The sequence below is a fragment of the Trachypithecus francoisi genome, unplaced genomic scaffold (assembly GCF_009764315.1).
Source record: "Trachypithecus francoisi isolate TF-2019V2 unplaced genomic scaffold, Tfra_2.0 Lachesis_group10, whole genome shotgun sequence".
Lineage (NCBI taxonomy): Eukaryota > Metazoa > Chordata > Mammalia > Primates > Cercopithecidae > Trachypithecus > Trachypithecus francoisi.
The window spans coordinates 48,144,173-48,165,301 of NW_022681455.1; the positions used below are offsets into that span (position 1 = coordinate 48,144,173).

Genomic DNA, 21,129 nt, shown 5'->3' on the forward strand with positions numbered 1-21,129 from the left:
TCTCACCCTCAGTAAAATTGTTATGTAACAGTACTCTTTCTCATTCCTAAACTTCAGTAACCACTTGAGGAAGCTCATTTGCAGTAAAAAGTGCAAGAGACGGAGGTGGATTCCAAAGAAGATGTAGAACTTTAAGGAGTCAGGAAAATTACTAGCAGTGTTGGACAGTGCTATGTAATAAAAAGTACACACTAGTCAATGCTACCTCAAATGTCTGACATAAAATTCACCTCTTACTTCTTATGCCAAGATAGCTTTCTTTTCCACTTCCTTTAAAAGGTCTAGCAAAACCAGTTAGTGAGACAATGTCTCACTTCATTAGAAAGCTCTGACACAGTAGGTCCATGTCAAAGCTCTAAAAGAAGGACAGAGAAGGAAATAAATAGGCAAGAAAGCTAAAACTAAAGAATTACATATATAAAAATAGGCACATTAAAATATCTAAGCTAAAAACAACCAAAAGTTAGGACTTTTCTTGCTCGAAGAACTCTAGCAGTCATAAAAGCCACCAATAAGTCAATGTTTAAAAATGCTGACTATGGGTACTTCAGACAATGGCAAAGATGCCAAGGAGACACAGTTCTATCCCCCAGTGAGTCAAATCTCTAGAAGTGATGACATACAGAATGAGTGTCAAATAAATGATTCACTGATTAAAGAGCTAAAGTGGAAGAGATGTTAAAGAACAATGAGTTCTTCCTCATCTAATGAGAAAGTAAGATGAAGGACATCCAGGGAGAAGACATCCAGCAGGTAAGAGGCAGGAGCTGGACTGGACTCCAAGTCTTCTGACTCTAAGCCTCTAAGCACAAGCATGGGAATATTTTCACATCATTGACCAGTGTTTTTCAAAGGAGGCGACTATCACCAAAGCACAGCATGACTACAATTAGTAAGGTTAAGAAATAGCTCCAACTAAACATTCCGAGTGTCATAATAAGGTCCTTTCTCTTACAGAAATGGAATTATTTTAGGAAGGATTTTTATGTTTTTGATCATCCTGAGTAAAATAAGCCCTGTGGCAACATATTAGAGACATTTCTAATACTGTAAAATAATCATTGTAAAGAACTTTAGCCAAGCATTAAGTCTTAGTCGGCCCACTATATCCTAAACACTCTGCTGGTTCACGCTTTGGGAAACAGAAGTGCACAACGCAGAGGTGAGAAGAGCTGTGTCTTCTCAAAACTACTGACCCATAGAATCCATGAACATAATAAAGTGGTTATTGTGTCCTACTAAATTTTGTGGTGTTTGTCATAGATAACTAGAAATCTCCAACATAGTTAACTAGATATCTAGCAATAGATAACTAGAACAGACTCCAACCTAAAACAATTATCTGACCCAGAAAGAACCATAATATTTCAACTTACCAATTTCTTATCATAGTGATGATAGGGAATAATATTGCCACTTCCTTTATAGTTTGGCTTAGTTTATATGAAAGAGACAAGTGATGTTTATAAAACAATCCATTTGCTCATCAGCGTTTTCTATACTCCTTGCTATTGGCTAGCCAATAGAATGTATAAGAAGTAACTGCATCACTTCTGAGGTAAGGCAGTTACCAATAGGTGTGAGTTCTCTATTTTCTCTTTTGCCTACATGGCCTTGAGCACAAACTCTGAGGATGCAAGGTTACAAGATGGAGGCATCGTGGATCCCTGAGTCTCTGTTGGAAGAGAGATGGCAAAGAGATCTTCCTGACTCACACCAAACTGTGAGACGAGCAAGAAATACATCTTTGTTATGTTAACATAATTAAGGCATTATTTATTATCGCAACATGGTCTAGTCTAGCTGACCCTGGCCTGCACAATATTCATGATCTGTCATTATAGTCACACCTTTGTGTATACTGTAAACCTCATTTTTTGTTTTCTGATTAAATTCAACTCAACACCTACCTAAGTCTTCTACACAGCTATATGTGCCTAGGGGTTAAAAAAACAGAAACCATGTTTACTTATTTCTTTTTAAAAAAATTCATGAACACAAACTTCAAGTGGGCCTTTAGAGTTTTCTAGTTATCTTTCTGAATTTTCTTCTCTAATTCAGTCTCCAGTTTTCCAAGGTGACTCAAATTCCTTTCATTTTCCACAAATCAATGCCTCCTTCCCCAAGTTTGTTCTCAGCTGATGACTGACTTCATATTTGCTGACAAAGCTGAAGGCACAGAGGAGAATTTCCACATGCTCTCATCCCCATATACACTGAGTTATCTGGATCTGTCCATGTATTAGGCCTTTCCTTTTCCTACAGTGGGTGAACTGTCTGTGCAATGACTCCACTTACGCTCTGAATCTAGTCCCTTCTTTCCTACTCAGTGGCATTGCTTCTGCAATTTCTTCCTCTCTCTGCTTTCCTATAAAGTTTTCTTTCTCACCTGTGTGTTCCTATCAGCATGCAAACATTAATTTCTTTTTAATGCAAAATCCCTCAAAAGAATTGTCTATATTCACTATCTTCACTTCATTTCCTCACATCTGTATTGAATCTCTTGAAATTACCCTTTCATTTTCAGCATTCCCCCAAGCAGCTCTTTTCAAAGTCACCAATGATTTCTATTTTGCTAAATCAGATGACTACTTCTCAGTTCTCAATGGACACAATTTCTTAGCCGCTTTTGGAACAATCAATCTCTTGTTCCTTCATAAAACACTTTCTTTACTCTGCTGCTGGTTAGTTATTCTCTCTTGCTTCTCACGCTAGTTTTCTGCCTGATCCTTCTTAGCATCATTTTCTGAATCCCTCATCTTCCCAATTTCTAACCATTAAAATGCTCTGGGGCTCAAATCTTGGATGTCTTATTTTTTCATTTATATTTATCTTTATAGTTGTTCTCATTGGATTATATGGTTTTCAATATTAGCTATGCTGTGATGAATCTCAAATTTGTATCTTCAGCTCTGATTTACAGATTTCCTCCGAACCTGATCTATGTATTGTCTTATATTACTGACTCTACATTTGCCACTTGGTTTCAATTTTTCCCCCACAGTGAATTCCTGTCATGTCTTCACTACTGCAGTAAATGGCAAACACATTCAATCACTTACTTGGTCCTCTAAACTTGAGGTCATTCTTAACAATTCTTTTCCTCTTATACACCATATCTAGTCCCTGAGTCCTGTCAATTCTATTTTCAAATATTTACCCTGAGTCTAATTCCTTTTTATCACCATCCCTGCTCCCATGCTATTTCACATCACCATTATATCTCATGCAGAATTTGCAATAACCTGTCAAATAATCTCTGTAGAATTATTCTTGCCCCATTGCAGATTAATTTATGTAGTGTAGACAAAAATGTCTTTATAAAGTATGTTGGGCCACACACTCTTGTCTCAGAACCCTTCAAACAGCTTTCATTTCACCCGAAGATTAATTCTCAGTGTCCTGTATGACCTGACCCAATACTACCTCTTAGACCCCTTCTCGTGACACTCACACTCAGATCAGACTCTGATCCAGACATATTCACTTTCTTGCTCTTGTTCAGCTCCACCAAGCAAGGTCCTATATTAAAGACTTGGCATGTATATTTCTGTCTGCCAGAGCCACTCATCTCAGGTGCTTCGTTTAGCTCTCTGCTTCAGTTTTACTCTTTAGAAAGACTTTTATCTGACCACTTAGGCTCTTTACCTCTTATTCTGGTTTATTTGTTTTCTTTATATCACTTAAGAACCATACAACATAGTTTATACTTCTTTATTTAGCTGTTCTATTCATCCCTTCTGCAGTCCTAAAATATAAGGTTCATGAGGGTGACAACTTATTCAATTCTATTCAATGTCTTTGACTCCAGAAACCAAAATTCCTTGAACATAGTAGATGCTCAATAAATATTTGAAAATTAATAAATAATTGAATATGAGTCTCAGCTTGGAAAAAATGAGTGAAAGTCTGCATCTGAAAGGCTTGTTTTAACTTGCAAAAAACAAGTCATCACTGTGTCCTGTGGTGTCGAGCTGACTGAAGTGAGACTTCTACACATAACATAGACTCAGAATGGACAAAATAAATAAATAATAATAATAATAGTGATCCGAGGCTACCACTGTCCCTGGCAACTATCCATAGAATATCAGCAAAGTACAGAATGAGCCAGCTTGGCGTCTGTGTGTGATATTAGCCCATATTTCTCATTCCAGAAAGAGGAAACACATCCACATAAAGCAAATGAGGTGAAAAAAAAAAAAGGCGGACAATGAGTTATAAATTAAATGAGTGCCGTTCTCATTGGTATGTGCTTAGAGAGAGAAAGGATGTTAGGCTAGCGCTAAATGAGGTCCTTTCAAGTATTTTTTAAAAAAAATTATGGGCTGAGTGCATGGTGGCTCTCGCCTGTAATCCCAGCACTTTGAGAGACCGAGGTGGGCGGATCATGAGGTCAGGAGACCGAGACCATCCTGGCTAATATGGTGAAACCCTGTCTCTACTAAAAATACAAAAAATTAGCCAGGCGTGGTGGCGGGCGCCTGTGGTCCCAGCTACTTGGGAGGCTGAGGCAGGAGAATGGCATGAACCTGGGAGGTGGAGCTTGCAGTGAGTGGAGATCACCCCACTGCACTCCAGCCTGGGTGACAGAGCGAGACTGTCAAAAAAAAAAAAAAAAAAATTATGGCCGGGCACGGTGGCTCATGCCTATAATTCCAGCTCAGTTTTGGAGGCCGAGGCAGATGGATCACCTGAGAGGTCAGAAGTTTGAGACTAACCTGGCAAACATGGTGAAACACCATCTCTACTAAAAATACAAAAAATTAGCTGGGTGTGGTGGCACACACCTATAGTCCCAGCTACTTGGGAGGCTGAGGCAGGAGAATCACTTGAACCTGGGAGGTGGAGGTTGCAGTGAGCCGAGATCATGCCACTGTAGTCCAGCCTGGGTGATAGAGAGAGACTCCATCTCAAAAGAAAAAAAAAAAAGTATTAGAATTCTGGAATTGTTTTCTGAATGCTTCGCCAGAGAGACTGCATGCACCTCTAATAATCTTTTTTTCTAAACCCAAATCTGAGACATACAATTTGACACATGTAATTTTATTATGAGAACACCAGGACAAAGTACAAAAATTGTCACTGGCTTAAAAAATGTGGGATATTTAGGTACAGTATATATGCCTCTGAAATGACCATAAGAATACTAAGTGAATGAATGATCAGCCAAAAAGAACAAGGAGATGCAGTACAGATGGGAGATAGGCAGTCAAAGAGAAGACAGCTGAGCCAGTTCAGTGTGAGGAACAAACAGTATCGGCGACACACCCAGCTTCAGGGACGATACTGACAAGCATGAATAGTTTGAGTATTGACACATAATGGAGTAAATAAATATTCACTAACTCAAATAAGTCATTATAGGGAGATAGGAATAGAAATAGAGGTTTACCAGAAGAGTTGGGCTTCTTTCCCTTATACCCAACTAACTTAGGGACTATGCAGTTTTGACACCATGTAAACTGTAATTCATCAAAAACTGGTTTCAACCATCATTGTGTGTACCATCAGCAGATATATATGTGGCAAACATACATATTTATGCTCAACATCACATTCTACCTCACCACCTTCATAGCAATGTGCTTTTATGTCTCGCAGCTTTGTGCATCTGAGGCTCTGTATGCAAAGCTGTGATTTTTTTATTCTAAAGCCTCTGTCTCTCTCTGTCTTTCTCTCTATCTCTAACATTAGAAGGCAACAAAGGAGACCCTAGATTACAGATTTGAGCATAATATATACTTTAAAGGTTTTTAATAAAGGATTGAATATTAACTTCAAAGATGAAACAAATTGTATTTTGAAATCTTCACATTGTAAGGCTGAAGATTCCAAATCCTTTATTTTATATATGAAGGACTTAGGGCAAAGGGACTTCACAGAACTGCCCAATATAACTCACAGAGTTAGTAGAAAAGCTGGGATGAAAACCCAGCAGAGTGTTTCTTTTATTTCACCAGTTCTCAGTCTTCGCCTCTTTTCTACTACAATCATTTTAAAAATAAAACAAAACACAACAAAACAAATGCCCCCTTCATGGAGCAAAAATCTTGAAATATATGTTCTTAGGTCTTTTGTTGGTATGTTTTCAGAAATAGCATAAATGTTCCCTTCAGAAGATTTTAAGGACTTGAATTGCAGAAATACTTCAGAGGGACTATTAAGCAGTCTTCCTAAAGTCTGCACCTACACTGTCCAGGGTTTATGTATGAATATAAAGGTCACTGGGAGAGGTGCAAAGTGTGTGTTGAAGGGTCTAGACTTTTCCCTCACTGTGGCTTTTAACATTCCAGTTATTTGTTTAGGGAAGGGAAATACCTCTCAGGCTTTGTAGAGTCTAGGTTACAATCCAGCATCAGTAGAGGTAGTTTTTCTTTTGTTTGTACGGAATATGTAATTGTATATTTTTCTGGTAAATCATTTCATGACCTAATTAATTTTAGAAAGCAGTTTTAGAAAGGAACCCTCGAAAGCAGTAAGGTGTCCAATTTGTTAACCTCCAATGAAATATGTTTCATTTGTAAATCATGCTGTATGTTTCTTATAAATTTTAGTATTTCCAGTGATGAGACTTAATTCAAAAAAATATAGCAAGTGTAAATGGTTCAAATCTAGACTCAACTTTGTCATTGATGACAAGAATTTTTTTTTTTTTTTTTTTTTTTTTTGAGACGGAGTCTTGCTCTGCCACCCAGGCTGGAGTGCAGTGGCCCGATCTCAGCTCACTGCAAGCTCCGCCTCCCGGGTTTACGCCATTCTCCTGTCTCAGCCTCCGGAGTAGCTGGGACTACAGGCGCCCGCCACCTCGCCCGGCTAGTTTTTTGTATTTTTAGTAGAGACGGGGTTTCACCGTGTTAGCCAGGATGGTCTCGATCTCCTGACCTCGTGATCCGCCCGTCTCGGCCTCCCAAAGTGCTGGGATTACAGGCTTGAGCCACCGCGCCCGGCCTGATGACAAGAATTTTTTATAGAATAAGTTCTTTGGGAAAAAGAAAGATACCATTTATTAACAACATTAATATGTATTTAGAGATGATACGCAAAATCCAGGAAGCCTCAATTTCCTGAAGCCAAGGACTATTTTCTAGTCATCAGTGAATCCACTGCACTTAAAACATCAGGTTAAAGAGTAAAACTTGCCAATATTTACTTAGCATTTACTACAGGCTATGAACTTTAATTAAATACTGTTACATTTTTCAAACCTAGTTTTTGAAAATGATATCATTATACTCCCCATTTTATATGAGAAGTAACTGAGTTTTAAGAAGATGAACTGGCTGGGTGTTGTGGCTTACGCCTGTAATCCCGGCACTTTGGGAGGCTGAGGTGGGTGGATTACCTGAGATCAGGAGTTTGAGATCAGCCTGGTCAGCATGGTGAAACCTCGTTTCTACTAAAAATACAAAAAATTCGCCAGGAGTGGTGACCTGTAATCCCAGCTACTCAGGAGGCTGAGGCAAGAGAATCGCTTGAACCAGGGAGGCAGAGGTTGCAGTGAGTTGAGATCATGCCACTGCACTCCGGCCTGGGAGACAGAGCAAGACTCCATCTCAAAAAAAAAAAAAAAAAAAAAAAAAAAAAAAAAAAAAAAGATGAACTAACAGCTTAGCATCTTAACATGGCCACAACGATATTGAGTTTATAGATAATAAGTTAGATCCCAGCATCTATCATATAACACACTTCATATTTTCATTCTCAAAATGTTTGCTAAGGTCAAAAAGAAAGGGCCTACATCACCTAGAAGACTTTCTGACCACATGCCTGCATCTTTTAAAATTTGCTAATAAAGCTATAATTCAGAACTGATTTTAACCTGGGGAGTGAGAAACAATTATTTTGTTGAAGGAATGAAAACACTTCTCTGGCTTCATAGAACCTATGTTACAATCCAGCATCAGGAGAGGTAGCTCTTCTCTTTATTGGTATGGAATACGTAATTTTCTATTTTCCTGATAAATCTTTCCATCACCTAATTAGTTCACCAGCAGTTTTAGCAAAAACCCTAGCAAGCCCTAAGGTGTCTAATATGAAGACTGTCTTGCTCATGTCAGTTCACCACCAATAAACTCTTTATAGCTTATTCTCTAAATCGCAACACATAGGGAATTACATCACACCTGATGTGTAGAACCCTCTTGCTGTACCAATAGCTATCACCATCATCATCTCTTTTCTGAAAAGACACATCAATCTTGTTGCTAAGCACGTACTTGCCTGTATTCCCAGATTTGATCTACTCTTTGAAGGAATAGGCGCGCGCACACACAAACACACACACACACACACCACCTACACTATTTTCTAGACCTTTTATGTACAGCTGGTGGAAAACTTACAAGATGAGATAATCTTGACTAAAGCTATTCATTAATTCTTTTCACCAAAGATGAAACAAATTAGAGAATATATCTAAGTGGCAGCAGGAAGGTTTTAGTTTATATAGAGGTAGGGGAATGGAGTATACTCTGTGCAGAAACTTTGAAATAAATTAATAAACAAAGCTTACTTAAGTTCTTTGAGATTAGGACACATCATTGGTTCTCAAAATTTTCATCTCATGATATTCACTTTTCACTCCCATTAACTTGAGAATTGCCATGAATATGGACCACAAAATTTTGCTCAAAGTAGGTTTTGGATCTCCTTAACTCTGTCTCTTGTAATCCCTGACCTGTCATTTTTGAAGGATCTGAGTAGAGAATTCCAATGTTGTATAGCTTAAAAACATTTGACAGCATTAAATTAATGAGAAGATGGTTTGGTCATCCCATAATTTCACAAAAGGCCCACTAAGGTGAAACAGACACAATCCCAAGTAAAATTTTACATAACGACATAGACACACCAATGCAAAATTAAAACAGATTTCCACCTGAGAATTCAAGAAAGATACTACCTTGCCCCAAACCGGTAAGAATCCGATTACCACAAGGATGGATAGTTACCCATGGCGAAGAACGGGATTCCCAGCAGGGTGGAGTTGTACTTTCCATCGGTGATGAAGAAGATCCCTGCTGCCGTGATGATGGAGATGCATACTGTGAGCACCCCCAGGAGGCCCAGGAAGGGCTTACTGCGCAAGCAGTCCTTCATGGAGCTGGAGAGGGTGGCTGTGGTCAGGATCAGCACGAGGCTTACCAGGACTTTACTTCTGGCCAGGATGCTGGTCTTATGAAAGTCTCTCCAGAGGCTAAAGGATGCTAAAGAGTAGAGTTGGAGGTCTTGATGCTCCTCCTGGAGCTTCCTCATAAGCTTACAGAACTCATTCTCCCACTTCTCCCCTATGAGGTCTTGGGTGGCAGAGCCATAGGTCTGGAGGTAGTAGGTGATTTGAATGGCTCTGGCTGACTTGACCCGCTGGTCTTTGCTGTTTGGCACTTCCACTACCCCGCCCAGTTGGTGTCCAATAAAACTGTTCCTCCCATCCTTGAAAACAGAAAAAGAAGAGACTTCAATTACCAAATGGATTTATATTCCAGGGAATAGATTCTTACTCTAAGTGAAAGGAGTACAAGGAAGGCAGAGATAGGTGCTAGTAATTGTGAAACTGATGTGGGTGGAGAGGCAAGTTAGAATTTTATATTCAACATTTGGAGAATTTTACATTCAACATTGGGATACCACACATGATGATCAAGGACAGAAAATACGTGAAAGTGTTACAAAACTACAGAAGAATTGCCACATGCATAGAAAAATGTAGATAAATATTTTGATCTCACTCGTATCCCAATTCCCAACATTTCCTTTGGTAACAATCCATTAAAACTCCTTAATACAGGATCAAGCTTTGTGATTCAGTTTCAGCCAAAAGTAAAGCTTGCCATGAACTAATAATATTTCAAAAGTTAAGATAATTATCTCTTCTATAAACATACACTAATCTTTCCAGGGTTCATTCATATACCTATGCCAACACTCATACAAATACACGCAAACATGAATATTCTTATATGTTCTCTATATTCTGGGGATATAATTGCATACTGAAGAGCAGTACAAAAATATTGTTTCTTACAACTAATTTAATGGCATTGAAATATTTCCTAAATATGATGTGAACACCTATTCACACATTACAATGCTCCCTCAAAACACCTGCCTCAGACAGGTTGACCTTTTCTTATTGATGACAGTAGACAAATTCCCTAAATGAGACTGATAAGAATTTCAGATTGAGTTGCCAAAAATCAATTCATTTCCAGAGTTTGAGATGAGGTAGAGTAGGCAAGATCATGAGAGCAGGAAATTGCTAACAGAAGCAATCACTCCTCTTTAAGGCACATACATGTGGCCAAAGAGTTACTAAAACAGGTTGAGAACAGTAATTATCATCCAGTGTGCCCCAACATGAAGAATGAAATCTCAAAGAGCTGTCAACAAATTATCATTAATTTGGAAAGTTTATTATTGCCACAACTATCATTTATTTCAGTGGCAATGGTTCTCAGAATACTGAAGCTGGTAGCAGGTTGCATGATGAAGTATAGCATTGAAAGTATGCTCAAGTACCAGGTGAGAGGCAGGCATTAAGGTATGTTTATGTTACAAGTAGACTGTGTGTCAACTGAACTTGCCAAAGCATTTATCTAACAAGGATATAAAGGGGTAAAGTCAGGAGAAGAAACAGTTCTTCCTAGAGTGGGTAGGGCAGAAGACAACAAACTCAATAATGTGATAACTCTCGTTTTTCACAGAACTCGGAGGTATTATGTACTCTAGCAGACACATGTCTTAATTCTTGTGGACTTGTTTAGCTCAGACACTTATATCTAAGGCACTTGTTTGTATTTGCATTTTTAACATGCGACAAAGCAACCCTAATACTTGAGAGTGTGTTGCAAACACAAAAAGTTTACAATATTTACAGAGAGTAAAAATGTTATATAGGTATACACGTGCCATGTAGTTTGCTGCACCCATAAACCCATCATCTACATTAGGTATGTTTCCTAATGCTATCCATCTCCTAGCCCACCACCCACTGACAGGCCCTGGTTTGTGATGTTCCCCTCCCTGTGTCCATGTGTTCTTGTTGTTCAACTCCCACTTATGGGTGAGTGTTTGATTTTCCGTTCCTGTGTTAGTTTGCTGAGAACAATGTGTTTCCAGCTTCATCCAAAGGACATGAACTTATCCATTTTTATGGCTGCATCGTATTCCAGGGTGTATATGTGCCACAGTTTCTTTATCCAGTCCATTATGGATAGGCGCTTGGGTTGGTTCCAAGTCTTTGCTATTGTGAACAGTCCTGCAATAAACATACGTGTGCATGTGTCTTTACAACAGATTGATTTATAATCCTTTGGGTATATACCCAATAATGGGGTTGCTGGGTCAAGTGGTATTTCTGGTTCTATATCCTTGCAGAATCACCACACTGTCTTCCACAATGGTTGAACTAATTTACACTCCCACCAACAGTGTAAAAGCATTCTTTCTCCACATCCTCTCCAGCACCTGTTGTTTCCCAACTTTTTAATGATCGCCATTCTAACTGGTGTGAGATGGTATCTCATTGTGGTTTTGATTTGCATTTCTCTAATGACCAGTGATGATGAGGTTTTTTTTCATATGTTTGTTGGCCTCATTAAATGTCTCCTTTTGAGAAGTGTCTGCTCATATTCTTTGCCCACTTTTTGATGTTTTTTTTTCTTGTAAATTTGATTAAGTTCCTTATAGATTCTAGATATTAGTCCTTTGTCAGATGGATAGATTGCAAAAATTTTCTCCCACTCTGTAGGTTGCCTGTTCACTCTGACAATAGTTTCTTTTGCTGTGCAGAAGCCCTTTAGTTTAATTAGATCCCATTTGTCAATTTTGGCTTTTGTTGCCATTGCTTTTGGTGTTTGAGTCATGAGGTCTTTGCCCATGCCTACGTCCTGAATGGTATTGCCTAAGTTTTCTTCTAGGGTTTTTTATGTTTTTATGGCTTACATTTAAGTCTAATCCATCTTGAGTTAATTTTTGTATAAGGTGTAAGGAAGGGGTCCAGTTTCAGTTTTCTGCATATAGCTAGCCAGTTTTCCCAACACCATTTATTAAATAGGCAATTCTTTCTCCATTGCTTGTTTTTGCCAGGTTTGTCAGAGATCAGATGGTTGTAGATGTGTGTCATTATTTCTGAGGCCTCTGTTCTGTTCTGTTGGTCTATATATCTGTTTTGGTACCAGTATCATGGTGTTTTGGTTACTGTAGCCTGTAGTATAGTTTGAAGTCAGGTAGCGTGATGTCTCCAGCTTTGTTCTTTTTGCTTAGGTTTGTCTTGGCTATACAGGCTCTTTTTTGGTTCCATATGGAATTTAAAGCAGTTTTTTTCCCAATTCTGTGAAGAAAGTCAGTAGTAGCTTGATGGGAATAGCATTGAATCTATAAATTACTTTGGGCAGTGTGGCCATTTTCACAATATTGATTCTTCCTATCCATGAGCATGGAATGTTTTTCCATTTGTTTGTGTCCTCTCTTATTTCCTTGTGCAGTGATTTGTAGTTCTCCTTGAAGGGAACTTTTTGCCCACTTTTTGGTGGGGTCCTTTACATCCCTTGTAAGTGTGGATTCCTAGGTATTTTATTCTTTTTTGTAGCCATTGTGAATGGGAGTTCACTCCTGATTTGGCTCTCTATTATTGGTGTATAGGAACGCTTGTGATTTTTGCACATTGATTTTGTATCCTGACACTTTGCTAAAGTTGCTTATCAGTTTAAGGAGATTTGGGACTGAGACAGTGGGCTTTTCTAAATATACAATCATGTCATCTGCAAACAGAGACAATTTGATTTCCTCTCTTCCTATTTGAATACGCTTTATTTCTTTCTCTTGCCTGATTGCCCTGGCCAGAACTTCTAATACTATGTTGAATAGGAGTGGTGAAAGAGGGCATCCTTATCTTGTGCCAGTTTTCAAAGGGAATGCTTCCAGTTTTTGCCCATTCGGGATGATGTTGGCTGTGGACTTGTCATAAATAGCTCTTATTCTTTTGAGATACGTTCCATCAGTACCTAGTTTTTGAGAGTTTTTAGCATGAAGGGGTGTTTAATTTTATTGAAGACCTTTTCTGTATCTATTGAGATAATCATGTGGTTTTTGTCATTGGTTCTGTTTATGTGATGGATTACATTTATTGATTTGCATATGTTGGATTAGCCTTGCATCCCAGGGATGAAGCTGACTTGATCATGGTAGATAAGCTTTTTGATGTGCTACTGGATTTGGTTTGGCAGTATTTTATTGAGGATTTTAACATTGATGTTCATCAGGGATATTGGCCTGAAATTTCCCCTTTTTTGCTGTGTCTCTGTCAGGTTTTGGTATTAGGATGATGATGGCCTCATAAAATGAGTTAGGGAGGAGTCCCTCTTTTTCTATTGTTTGGAATAGTTTCAGAAGGAATGATACCAACTCCTCTTTGTAACTCTGGTAGAATTCAGCTGTGTATCAGTCTGGTCCTGAGCTTTTTGTTGTTGTTGTTGTTGGTAGGCTCTTAATTACTCCCTCAATTTCAGAACAAGAAAGGAATTTCATAGTCACTCCACTTTCTCCCTACCTAATAAATGAATACAATCATTCTATTTCAATGTGACCAACTCTAAAGGAACAATCCAATAAGAATTTGATTTTTTTTCTCAGAATGTCTCCCATTTCCATGTAATCTTTTTAATTTTCCCATCTTTTTCCTTTCGGAATCAAATGGACATTTTGGCTGTGGTTCCCAAGGCTCTCTCTTGATTAAATGTCATGGGATATTACCATGAGCTGCAAGTAGAAAGGTAGGCATGCTTTGAGAAAGAAGGTGGGGATCTTATCTCAGAACTGAGAAACTGTGGAAAATTTCTACTCTTTAAATTGACTATAATTGCTCCCCAGTTAGGCTCATTTATTTTTGTTTTAAGCCTGGTATAATTTTTAGTTCCACCCTTGTTTCTACACCTTTGAAATCTGACTTTGATGTGGACTTGTACTTCTGATTATTTGAAAGAGACAGTTTTTTAAAAGCATTATCTATTTACTTAAGAATGTGCAGCTATCTGTCTTTACTTATTTCTGTCATCAAAAAGATTTCTTAGAGATCTTTAGCAGCAACAAAATGATTTATTCATATCTGGGGGCTCATTTGGAGATTACAGTGAATAAAAGGGGGTGCTGATAATGTATCTAGACAAAAGACAAAATTTTAAAGAAAGCTAGTATCATTGGTTTTTAAACAACAGATCTTCATTGAGTTTGGCTAGCTGCTAACCCCTCTTTTGAAGCTGTCTAATTCCCATTTTTACAAAAAGCAGTTTATAATAGGTACACTTCTATCCCTCTTTTTCCATTATTTTAAACTTAATGTAACAGATAGAATGAATTTCTTACTCATATTTTTCTCCATGCATCAGAACAAAATAAATAAGGTTTTTGGATGTTCTGGAATTGAAAGCTCCATTAAAAGGTCCACATTTTGTACCTGCAGTTGGCCCAAAAATCCAACTAATTTAGTCGTGAGAAATACACTTTTGTACATTATTTGTATGGGAAAACTATACTATTTTGTAAGGGATTATAAAAGAGTTTATTCACTTCCCAAACTAACCAACTCATAGATGCTTCTATGTAGGAAAGACAAAGAATGAATGTAAGAAATATTGTAATTATCCTGCGGACAGAACTTCCTTGAAGTTATAAGATGACTACAAGTAATAAGGAAAGAACACTTAAACAGGAATCATGTGAACTGAGTTGCAGTGTACAGCTCACATTAATGGGAAAAGTTCCTTAGTTTATGGCTAATTCATTAGCTCATGGCTAGTTTATTTGGTTTTCTATCTATAAAATGAGCAACTATGAGTATATAAACAAATGTTTACATAATAATTAAGTAATTTTCAGCTCTATTTTTCTATGAAAATACAACGTATAAAGTTTCACTGAAGATGCCTGGATGTCAGAAAGGATATCATTATAACTAATAGAGTCATTAATGGATTATTTATATAATTGATAAAGATCTTACTTATTACAGGATGAAGCCCTTTTGTTTAACAGATGAGCAAACCTAGAAGCTCAGAGAAGGTAAACCTACTAAAGTGATGATTCCAAGGTTGAAACTCAGATCTTCTGAGTCCAAGTTCAGTCCTTTCTAGAATCCTAGGGGAGCGATTTCAGGGAAGCCAGTTTGGCTCCTAGTCCCCATGAAATGTTCTTTATGATTAAAACTTATTTCACTTGTAGACCTCCTTTTCCAATGTCGTCCTCTCCACTAAAGCAACTGCCTAGCAATGACACCTACTCGTATACTGATTCAACTTCTTCTTTTCCCCAAAAACCTCCTACAAAAATTCTGAAATTCTTTTAAGTGTAGAAATCACCTTTATGTCCCAATAAAGACAAGTAAGAATATGACAAGATGCTAACATGCTGTTTTCAATGCTCTCCTATGTGAGTGCTTCACTGAACTGACATCATTAAGAGTACACAACTTTGGTTCCTAGCTCATATCCCTGTGTCCACTGCTGTTCTTCAATCTACTCTCCACACGGAAGCCAGAGTCTACTTGTACAATTCTAAATGAGACAGCATCATCCCTACACCTAAAACCCTCCCCTGGCTTCCGCTTGCACTAGGAATACAACAAATTCCTAGTTGTTTTCCTTGCTTGAAAGGCCCTGCTTAGCCCATTTCTAGAGGAGTCCTCAGACCTATCTCCTATCACCCTTCTCATGAACTCTGCTCCAATTACATATTTTTTACCTTTCCTCCTAATCCTTGAAGAAACCAAGTTAATTTCCACCTCATGACCATTGCATCAGCTGTCCCCTCTGCCTGAAATGCTTTCTTCTGCCAGGACTACTTCCTGGTCACAGAGGACTTAGCTTCAAAGAAACTATTTGACCCACAAGACCTAAACCAGCCTTTCCCTGCAATCATTCTATTGCATAGGCCTTTTTATCTTCTTCCTACAAATGATTTCTATTTGAAATGATCTTATTTTGTCATTTAATTGCTCCTTTCTGTGTCCTCTGCTAGAATGTGTGCTTGTTGAAAGCTGACACCTTTCCTGTTTTGTTCACTGATAATTTCCTTGTGCCTAGAGAAAGCCTGATGTGTAATAAACATTCCATAATATTTATTAGTGGAGTAAATTCACTTTAAGATGTATATAACTAATTATAGGTTACTTTTTAGAGGCTACCTTGTTAAGACAAGGACAAGTAAGAGATCAAAGTGCCTGAGAATAGTAGGAACTCAAATGAACAGAGACGTATGTAGAAATTTGAGGCTGATACAGAACAGAAACAATAACATCCCTATTTCAATCTGCTTATTCTAGTATAGCATTTCCCCCAAATGTTTCTTTTTCATTTTCACTGTACACCAAGCATGTGCAGTAAGCTGGTCAACAGACAAGGGGACTTAAGGAGTGCAAGCAAAAAGAATTTGCATGTATCATGGCCCGCAGGCAAAAGCCAGCGTAAGATGCTCAGGGACCCAAAGGGAGTAATAGGATTTGAGGCTACAGAAGGCAGGAGGCCTCTTCAGTAAAGGCCATGAAAGATGAAAGCCTTATTAAGGAGTTGGACTTAATTATCCTTCAATACAAATCCATTGATGGGTCTTAAGCAAGCGAACGACATGATTTACTTTCAAAAGTTCTCACTCTCATCGGACTGTGGAAAATGATATAGGAAGTAAATGTGACTCTAAAGGAAAGAGCTCAGTTAGGACATCCCTGCAGTATTTCAGGTTTTTGATGCAGCACAAGAAAATGTCAGCTGAGGCAGTTTCTAGTAGGTAAATTGTTCCAAGGTGAATCATTGGAATTACAGGTCATGATGCTATCTCACGGTCACAAAGCATCTCATCACATTATCTCTCCAGCAGCACTAATGCTGAAGAGAAAAAAAAATCTTGGGTTCGAAAGCTCTTTTTTAGTTTCAGGTTACTATTCTGTAGCTTTAAAAATTACTCCCACTCAATGCAGAGCTTTCAATAGCTCTAGAGGAGAAAACTAAACTCTCAGAGAGAAGATTAAAAAATTATTAAAGTGATAAGAGAGGATGCAGACATTAATGTCACAGACAATAGTGCAGAGAAAAACATTACTTGATGATGGTTTGAAATTACAGGGGAGAAAGTACAATATTTGTTCCTTCTATATACTAGGTTGGCATTCAGACACTTTCTGTGACTGCAAGATAATTTGACAGCATAGCTCTTGTCCAAGACAATTGCAATTCAGATTTCATTGATTTTTCCATGAGGCAGACACTGCAAAGTTATTGGAAAGTTTTAGATGGCTAGTTGTCTCTTATCACTGAAAAGAAAATCTTCCTGTGTTTGTAGATGGTGACATTTCTAAAGGAATGATATTGTTTCTTTTTTAATCAGATTTTTCCCCATATTTATTTTCTAACTTATATATCTTTGTTTTATTACTAGAGTCAAGTATATACACAAACTAAGATTAAATGAAAATGTTGGTTATCTTTATTTTCCACACCAGAACTTCATATTTAGTAGAAATGAGAAAAAATGAGAAATACCTAGTTTGTTCAAGATATTTAATTTTTAAAAGAAGAATCAAAAGTCATTCTCAAATTGAAGACTTTAAAGCATTAAAATGCCCTAAATAAGTAATAAATTCAATTTATTTTGTCACATTAGTAAGCTAGGAAAAGGCCATGGTGTAGTTCACATGTTTTTCAAAGGAGAAGATTAAAAAAACAAGATTTCTGTGTTGCTGAAATAAAATAAAAATTCTAACCATCCAGAATATAAAATAAATTTAAAAGAGAACTCCAGCATATCAATCAACTGGGACTTGGTGGAAATTTTTAACACATGTGGCAGAATCAGTTCTAAGACATAAGAATTCTATTCGCATTATCTTAGGCAACTCTTCCAATCACTCTATGAAGAAGTGCTATACCGCAGTAGCCTCAAGTCACCAATAAGGACATTGAGACCAAGAGAGAGGATACAATGAAAGAAATATTATACTGCTACTAAGTAGTACAGTCAATCACCTGATTCGTGTGTCTGACTCCACATTCTTAACACAATTGTCCATGTATTTGGATAATTTATGTATATATTATACATATAAATAACAGATACTACAATATAATGGTTATGTACACAGATCCAAGAGTCCACTGCCTTGCTTAAGAGTCCCAAACTCAACACTGACAAGATGTGCAAGGGTCTTAAGCTTGCTCTGTGTCAGTTTTATTATTGGTTTAAATAAGAATTATATAGGCATTAGAAATTGAATATGTGGGTATATAATAAGTATTTAGAATAGTGCTCAGAAACAGTTGGCTATTATTTCAATGAATATATGTTATAAATAAAATGCTTGAATAATACTGTTTATTCACTTATGCAGCTAAGATTATTCCACATTTTCCAGCAAATATTTGTAATATGGTGGAAAGAACACAGGGCACAGGGCCAAGACACCTGGTTTCAAGTTCCAGTTCTGCTACTATACAGCCGGGTGACAGAGGACATGCTGTTTGGCTTTTCTGAATGCCAGCACCCTCATCTCCAAAATAAAAAGTGTGGCTTATATTATCTCTAAAGGTCTTATCTGCCCTATAGTTAATGATTTGTTGGTGGTAAAGCCATTAGACACTACATAGTATGCTGCAGAAATCTGCACCAAGAGAAACAAAAAGAAATAAAAAGGAAGGGAAAACACAAACTGACGAGTGTTCATTTCCATAGAAACAAGAAGCATTTTATCTTCTTCTAAAGCTAGACCAAGTCATGTGTTTACCTTTTCTTTGAGTAATCCCTGGAGAGAATTCTTCTCAAATGGAGAAGGATAAGGAATTTGCTCTAATTTACTTCGATGTAAATCACCTCTGTAGCCCGGATGAATAAATTATTTCTTAGATAGTAAAATTCATTTTATCTTCAGATGTCTACTAGTATTCTCTCTGCTGTTTGCTTGTCAAATACTAGTTCAAATAGGTTTTAATTTCTCTCTTACGTAAAGTCTTTGCACAAAGCTATTAACAATGTGCAGAACTAGTTAACATCTGCATTAAATGTGAGCCATGTAAAAATAACCTTTGTTTCTCTGTAACTTATATTGGTGATTCTATCCCAAAAGTTTCCATAAAAAGCAATATTACTATTATTACACGAATGAGGCTTTCACAAAGAGATCACAGCGATTCTTAAAAGCAAGCATTCCGATATCAAACAGCACTTAGCTCTGATGTTGACCTACATAAGAGAAGTTGGCCACCATCAACGCAGGAGCATTTGAGGAAAGCAGCAAATCCCTATGTATAATGTCCCCCCTTCAGCAGAAAGATTAAAAGTCCTGCCATTATTGCCTTTCTTTTGGACTAAGAAATTCTGTTCTAAAAAGGCTCTAGTTTACAACCGGAGGCTATGGGACTATGACATCTGGAACATTAGCACCTTTGACTGGAAAAGTAGATCAGACTGACAAACTACGGAGGCAAAACTCAGAGTAGAGCTCAAAACATCCTCATGGAAACAAGAAAGTTAGGGAAGATAAGAACCTTTGGCATTATAGGTACCTTCATGGGGCACCAGTGTGTGAATATGTGGGGGTACCCAAGGATGTGACACACAGCACAGGTGGAAAGAGGCAATTGCTTATTCATTAAAGAAAGATTCAGTGAGCACATGCTCTGTGCCAGACTGCTTTGAGGATAGAGTGGTGGACAGCTACAGGGCCTGTCTTCAAAGGGCCTATGGTGTGGAGTGAGGGAAAGAAGTAAGCAGGCAGGCATTTTAAAAAAATATAAGTACTGTGTCAGTGATTAACACAAGATGACAAGAGAGCACCGAGGAGGAATCACTTAACTTAGTGGGTACTAAGGGGGCTTTCTAAAGAAGGTGTTATCTTAGCTGAGTCCTGAAGCGTAAGTATCATTCTGAGGAAAGCTGGAAGATTTGGTTGGTGGACATGGAAAGAAATGGTCTTCTAAGCAGAAGAAACAGCATACACAAAGGTCTAGACCTGACCTTTGTGTAAGTAAGCATGTCGTATTCCTGAGACTTGGAGAATTACTTGAACATAGAATGAAGGAGGGTAAGAGAAGAGTGATTTCTCAGAGATGGACACTGGTAGTGAAGATTGTGAAATGTGCTTATTCCAAAGCTCTCTTTTGCTGCAATGTGAAAAATGAACTCCATGTGTGCCTTGAGGATGGATATGAGCACTAGAGATAGGGCATGGCATAATTTTTTTTTCCTTCCTTACAGCTTTGTCTAAGGCAAGAATTACCTAACTGATTATGGGAGGATTAGAAAAGAGGATTTTCAGATCTTACGGGATGCACACTATGCTGAAAATAAATTTTTCCCACACCTGGGCTTTTTCCGAAGAACTACCGCTTCTAGAGTGCTGAGAGATTCTTGGAAAAAATTTTCTTTCTAAAATTATCAAAGTTGTTAAAAGTGATCTACTCATTCTAATGTTTCTCATAAATTCAATCAATTAAAACAAATATTAGGTTGCTGCAAAAGTAATTGTGGTTTTTGCTACTTTTATTGGCAAAAACCACAATTACTTTTGCACCTAACTAATAATACACGTACTGAATATCTGGGAAAGTGCATTGCTATCCTGCATGTCGAAACCATGATAAAGACAAATAAAGGGAAGATAAAGTTTTTTCTTTGAAGAGTTTATATTTTTGTTTAGAGACAAAGCACGTAAATAAAATTCCAAGAGAATAAAGCAGCATAGAGACTTACAATACAGAAGGCATTACTGAAGAGTGAAGATACGTGCTGGGCCTGCAAAACTATACACACTACAGCATGATCTCCACTATGTAACAATAAATGTGTATATATAAATATTCAAAGGATATACATTGGCTTGTTTCTGGCATAGGATTATAGGTCAGTTCTGATTTCTTTATTAGGTTATTTTATACTATCGTTATAAAATTTGATTGACTCACCAAAAAAAAAATAATAAAAAGTGTATTGAGAAAACTGAACAAAGGGTAAATTGGAATGGGAGGGATGACCAGCCAAATGTCCAGTCAAATTTCACTTAGGCAATGGGACAGGAAGAAGGATCAAGAATCAGGATTCCCTTATGCCCAGGCTCAAGTTCTAAGCAATCTGTCTAACTGAACTTGA

The 21,129-nt window shown here is 37.6% G+C and overlaps 1 protein-coding gene across 2 annotated transcripts in view; it reads right to left on the reverse strand.

Moving 5' to 3' along the window:
• Positions 1 to 21,129, reverse strand: part of PTCHD4 (patched domain containing 4) — a 195,929-nt gene that overhangs the window by 125,585 nt on the left and 49,215 nt on the right. For both annotated transcript variants that reach the window (XM_033217401.1, XM_033217402.1), the window contains one exon: positions 8,955 to 9,435. In XM_033217401.1, coding sequence (XP_033073292.1) covers positions 8,955 to 9,435 — 481 coding nt within the window. The remainder of the gene's footprint in view (positions 1 to 8,954; positions 9,436 to 21,129) is intronic.